The 6,186-nt window shown below is 52.3% G+C and overlaps 1 protein-coding gene across 1 annotated transcript; it reads left to right on the top strand.

Moving 5' to 3' along the window:
* Positions 1-2,599: 2,599 nt before the first annotated feature.
* Positions 2,600-5,765, top strand: LOC123131665 (sucrose:sucrose 1-fructosyltransferase). Its single transcript, XM_044551334.1, has 3 exons — positions 2,600-3,127; positions 3,215-4,098; positions 4,961-5,765. The coding sequence occupies exons 1-3, from the start codon at positions 2,689-2,691 to the stop codon at positions 5,657-5,659; spliced, it is 2,022 nt and encodes a 673-aa protein (XP_044407269.1). The 5' UTR covers positions 2,600-2,688; the 3' UTR covers positions 5,660-5,765.
* Positions 5,766-6,186: the final 421 nt, after the last annotated feature.

Below are 6,186 nucleotides of genomic sequence, written 5' to 3'. Positions count from 1 at the left end.
AATTCACTCGATGACTTAATGTTGCTCTACATGTTATATAGCCTGCATGCGCTGTGGTGATGTACTATAGGACGGAGGACAGATCATTCATGTGCATACATTGTCGGATGAAACTCAAGGGCAATGTGTGTAGGACGACATATGCCGATTCTAACTATCCTTGAATTTGGAATCAATGAATTTCAAAAACTTGTTGCAAATCCGCTTATCTTGAATTTAATATTTACATTTAAACTATTGTTGGACTAGGTAAATTTGCAAGCTATTTATGGATGAATTGTGTTCTTTTCTATAATTAATTCGATTGTTACGATCTTTATAAAAATGACATTTAGGAGACAAGGACGGTCGGTTCCGCATCTAGATGTGTCCATTTTGGGGACCGAGTTAGAGATGGCCAAAGCTAATTAAGAGCATCTATAGTCGGATGCCCCAAACCCGTCTCAGACGCCCGGACGGATGGCCCAGTCACTGATCGGTTACGAAAATTCGATCCAGACGGGTGCCTTAAATGGGTCTCAAACGCCCAGCCTGACTACCACTCCTCATATCCAGCCCAAATATGGGGAGGATATGGGTCGCCCGGGCGTGCCTGCCACGTTGGACTGACGATGGGGTCCCATGCGGAATCGCCCGGAAACTTGACGGTTCGACGGACATCTCCTCCGGTGTGTGGCTTGGGGGGGGGGGGTGAACACCTTGTGGAGCCGGTCCGGCGCGGCTCGAGGCCAAATCCGTCTATTTAAGCTGGCCGGCGTCCCACAACCCTAGCCCATCCACCTCCTCCCTCTCCGCATGGTTAGCCCGAGCCTATCCACCTCCTCTCTCTTGCTCCGCCGCTCTTCCACGCTCTTCGGCATAGCCAAGGTTTGGTGAAAGATCATGACCTACAATGTGCTCACGTCAGAGCGTCGGTACCAGATCGAGGAGGAGATCTGGGCGAGGTGCGCCGCGCGCCCCGCTAGCATCGCTGACGTGCTGCCTCCAGACTCGCTGGAGCCAGAGGAGGAGGATGGAGAGGAGTAGTTGCAGGATCCGATGGACGTGGAGGAGAAGGACGAGGCGGAGCAGCCGGAGCAGGAGCTGGCGCCGGCTCCAGACTTCATCATGAAGGACGCGGAGGCAGAGTTCGCCGTCGCCCAAGCGGACGAGATGTCAGAGAACATGCCATCCTGGAATCCATCCAGGATGAGGCCTATGTGGAGGCCAACCGATGATTTATCAGGTAGGAACGGGCGGCAACCGAGGCGCTCTTCGACAAGGTCGAAGCGGAGATGGATGCGGAGGTCGACCCGGAGAAGCCGGAGGAGTCGGAGCTATGGCTAGCACCCATGTACACGGAGCTGGGCACGAAGATAGTGGACATCTTCGATAAGGACTAGAGTAGTTGATCTACGTAGTACGCGATTTTTTTTCTTTGCATGCTTTCGTATAGATTTAGGATTTTTATTATGAAGTATCCGGATGCAGAAGAGCAAATTTGTGGAGTAATCGGTCACTGCCTACGGACATGCCTGCGGGTCAAGATGGTAATAGGGCCCCGAAACCCGCGTCCCCGCTGGTTTTTACCCAATTAGGGGACGGGGATGGACGACTTTCTATCCCGCGGGGCTGCTCGTGGGTACATTATAAAACCCGGCATGTTTAGCGGGTTTAAACCCGTTTGAGTACTATCCGAACGCGAAACCCGACAAAACCCGTCAAAATACATTATTTAGCATGCACCGATCCATCTTGACTCAAGTGGCCCAAAGCCACACTGCCCGAGCAGCCGAGCCCCACAGCGTCGAGGCCCTAGAGTACAAACAAACCCCTCGCTCGGTCGCTGCAGTGTTGCTCGCTCTTTAGGACTCTCTCTCCCGCACAACACGACACCTAAACCTAAACCTAAATCCCCCAGCCGTCGCCTGCTGCTGTAATATGCTCCTGTTTTTCTTCCAAATGTTGTTGTTTTTTTTGACTGCTCGTGGGGACGGGTTCCCCGTGGGTTTTGAAAACCTGATGGGTTTAGGAGATGGGCAAAAATTTAACCCCGCACACGTTGATGGGGACAGAGACGGGTTTGTGATTTTCTCGTGGGGATGGGTTTGGGCAAGCAAAACCCGGTGGGTTTCGTCCCCGTTGCCATCTTGACCCATGAGCGTTTGAGTGTCTGAATTTATCTAGTCGGACTGTAGATGTTCTAAGCTAAATTAGCTGGGGCGCCATGATCGATCGACCCCATGAGCAGCGGTTTCGGTTCTCTCTCTCTCTCAGCGGAATCTATAATCCAACTGGATCATGGGATCTGAAATTCTGAACACAGAAATGTCATGAAGACAACTTTTCCCGGACGGAGGAAGTACTACGTAAAGAATATAATGATCCAGCCAGAGCCACTAGCTAGTACTGCCAGTAGAGTTTCTCGGAACAATGAGTGAGTGCGACAAGGCTCGAGCTGGATAACATGGCCTGGACAGATGATGATTAGCACTGACACTCCGGGCCCGCGGTGGTGGATGCCGCCACCGGCCAATGAGGCCGCGCCAGCTAGGCCGCTAACGGGTGGCATGGAGACTATAAAATGGGAAGGAGAAGCTCCCCGGCAAACACACACATCCTCTTCCTCTTTTGTTAAGATTAGCAGGGGAGCTTCCACTAATCACTTCCACTAATCTTTCCTCTGCGTTTCACTTCAATTTTGTGCCAATGGAGGCCAGAGACGGCGGCTCAGCGCCCCTGCCGTGCTCCTACGCGCCACTGCCGGAGGATGCCGAGGCCGCCACCACGGTGGGGCGCGCGCACCGGACTGCAGGCCCGCTCTGTGCCGCCCTGCTGCTGGCGACGGCAGTCGTGCTCCTCGTGGTTGCCGCGCTCGCCGGCGTCAGGGTCAACGGCCAGCTGCCCGCCGGTGGCATCGTCGTCATGTCTGACCACCAGACAACGGTCGACGCGGCGCCGATGAGCACCAGCAGCCGGGGCCCTGACTCCGGCGTGTCAGAGAAGACGTCCGGCGCCGGCGCCCACGGCGGCATGCTTGGGGCGGACGCCGGCGGCAACGCGTTCCCGTGGAGCAATGCCATGCTCCAGTGGCAGCGCACGGGTTTTCACTTCCAGCCCGAGAAGAACTGGATGAACGACCCCAACGGTACGTAACATTTCCGCCATTGTTAGTTGTTACCGATGCCATGCATACTTGTTGCTGTAATCTTGTTGATGCAAAATGCAAGTGCAGGTCCCGTGTACTACAAGGGATGGTACCACCTCTTTTACCAGTACAACCCGGACAGTGCCATCTGGGGCAACAAGATCGCGTGGGGGCACGCCGCCTCCCGCGACTTGGTCCGGTGGCGCCACCTCCCCGTGGCAATGTCCCCTGACCAATGGTACGACATCAATGGCGTCTGGTCAGGCTCTGCCACCGTCCTCCCCGACGGCCGCATCGTCATGCTCTACACCGGCTCCACCAACGCATCGGTCCAGGTCCAATGCTTGGCTTTCCCCACCGACCCTTCCGACCCTTTGCTCATCAACTGGACCAAGTATGAGAACAACCCGGTGATGTACCCGCCACCGGGCGTCGGGGAGAAGGACTTCAGGGACCCGACCACTGCGTGGTTTGATGGTTCAGATGACACATGGCGGCTCGTCATCGGCTCCAAGGATGACCGCCATGCCGGCATGGTCATGACCTATAAGACCAATGATTTCATCAACTATGAGCTTGTCCCCGGGTTGCTTCACCGTGTTCCGGGGACGGGTATGTGGGAGTGCATTGATTTGTACCCGGTCGGTGGTAAAAGGGGCATTGACATGACAGAGGTAGTGGCAGCGGCGTCCACCAATGGCGGTGACGATGTGTTGCACGTGATGAAGGAGAGCTCTGACGATGACCGGCACGACTACTATGCGTTGGGGAGGTATGACGCGGCAAAGAACACATGGACGCCATTGGACGCCGATGCCGATGTCGGCATTGGGCTGAGGTATGACTGGGGAAAGTTCTATGCGTCCAAGACGTTCTATGATCCGGCGAAGAAGCGGCGTGTGCTGTGGGGGTGGGTCGGTGAGACCGACTCCGAGCACGCTGATGTCGCCAAGGGATGGGCCTCCCTCCAGGTACTTGACATTTTCATCGTCTTCTTCAAGTGATTGATTAACACCTCCATTAATTGATTCTTTGTGCACTATCGCTTTTTTAGCACAAACTTGCATGGTTAGGAGCGTTGCATGCACTTTTTGTTGGGTTTCACATACACGTCGGAATGATTGAAGGGCTGTGTGCCATGGGCACATGGGCTTGCAAATGATAATAGCTGCAACCTGGCACGAATTATAGATAGATATCAGCTAAAGAGATGTTGCTGTCATCTCGTTGTCAAGTGTCCCTTAGTTTCCTTCAGCTTGCAAAGAGTTCCAGCTACTGTTGAGATACTTTGAATGCGCAATGCCATTGTGGATGTGTCCAACAAACAAACTCTGCACACCCCATGTGGCCTAGTGGCATGCCAAGAACCACCTCACTGGATATAATAAGCAAACATAATTTCTGTTAGCACGAACCAAACTGGGATTAGACAAGAAGAGGGATGTCTTTGTCTTGAGTTACAGTGAGGATACTACAAGGAAAAGGAAACAATGATAGAATGGTAGCAGTTGCTAAAATGAATTGAAATGGATGATCGAGTAGTTCAATTGTGACAGTTGGTAATGCCCTTTATTTGGATATAATGGAGTAGTACAATATACACCAATGCAACTAGCTAGTTGTGTGTGTCCCAAAAGCAAAACTCATACCCATGAATCAATCATGCACCACCATGTGGCCTTGTCTGCACAAAACTAGGATTAGACAAGAAAAAGGGAAGTCTTGTCTGCTTGCCCCACAGTTAACTATTTCTTTATATGCTGTCAAAATGATTGGTACCAAGAGGTTTCTTTGCTGAAAAGTTGCTAATGTTTTCTGTTGTTACTGTTGCAGTCGATCCCTCGCACTGTGGTGCTGGACACCAAGACGGGGAGCAACCTCCTGCAGTGGCCCGTGGAGGAGGTGGAGACGCTCCGGACCAACTCCACCAACCTTGGAGGCGTTACCGTCGACCATGGCTCCGTATTCCCACTCAGCCTTCACCGTGCCACCCAGCTCGACATCGAGGCCTCATTTCGTCTTGACCAGCTTGACGTCGCCGCTTCCAAGGAGGCGGATGTCGGCTACAACTGCAGCACCAGCGGTGGCACGACTGGACGGGGCACACTCGGTCCCTTCGGCCTCCTTGTGCTTGCTGATGCCAGGCGCCATGGTGGTGACATGGAGCGGACCGGCGTCTACTTCTACGTGGCCAGAAGCCTCGACGGCGGCCTGCGCACACACTTCTGCCATGACGAGATGCGCTCATCTCATGCCAACGATATTGTCAAGAGGGTCGTAGGCAATATTGTCCCCGTGCTCAATGGCGAGGAGTTTACGATGAGGGTGCTAGTGGACCATTCCATTGTTGAGAGCTTTGCAATGGGGGGGAGGTTGACGGCGACGTCACGGGTGTACCCAACGGAGGCCATCTATGCCAACGCTGGGGTCTACCTCTTCAACAACGCCACCAGCGCCCGGGTGAACGTCACAAGGCTCGTCGTCCATGAGATGGACTCCTCCTACAATCAGGCCTACATGGCCTCACTGTAAAAAGAAAGTGCAAATATTTTTTTTTGTTTAGTAAAAATATGATAGATAGCACATTGTATGTACTGTTTTTAGACCAAGGAAGGTCGCTCCCATTTCTTCGTTGCAACTTTTCTGCGTTGTCTGATCCATCTCTACCAAGTCTTTTTTTCTCAGTTCTGTTTTCTACCAATGACCACCAAGATAACTTTAAACAAATTTTGAATTCAAATGCTTTTAGCTAAATAATAAGTATATTTATGCCCGATAAATGCAGGAAAAATCATCCTACCACGGTGTTACAGCAAGGAAGAACCACATCCTAGTTGGAGATTTTCGATCTCAGGACCTTCATGACACCTACACTGCTGATTACAACTACGGCCACAACACAGTTCAGCCAATACGACCGTCCTCGCTTTATTTGTTCCAGGTTTTGCGTTCAAATTCAAATTTTCGACAAAAAAAATCAAATGGTAATATAGCTTCTTGGGGTGGACCGGGAAAACTGGTGACCGGTTTGGTTAACGAAATTATCAACCAAGAGTAAA

This window comes from Triticum aestivum, chromosome 6A (assembly GCF_018294505.1).
Source record: "Triticum aestivum cultivar Chinese Spring chromosome 6A, IWGSC CS RefSeq v2.1, whole genome shotgun sequence".
NCBI lineage: Eukaryota > Viridiplantae > Streptophyta > Magnoliopsida > Poales > Poaceae > Triticum > Triticum aestivum.
The sequence above is the reverse complement of the archived record's forward strand: the minus strand, read 5'-3'. Positions and strand labels throughout refer to the sequence as shown.

Coding starts and splice junctions, on each gene's coding strand:
- LOC123131665 (XM_044551334.1), top strand. CDS start 2,689: ATGGAGGCCAGAGACGGCGGCTCAGCGCCCCTGCCGTGCTCCTACGCG. Junction 3,128..3,214: donor CTGGATGAACGACCCCAACG/GTACGTAACATT, acceptor ATGCAAGTGCAG/GTCCCGTGTACTACAAGGGA. Junction 4,099..4,960: donor AGGGATGGGCCTCCCTCCAG/GTACTTGACATT, acceptor TTACTGTTGCAG/TCGATCCCTCGCACTGTGGT.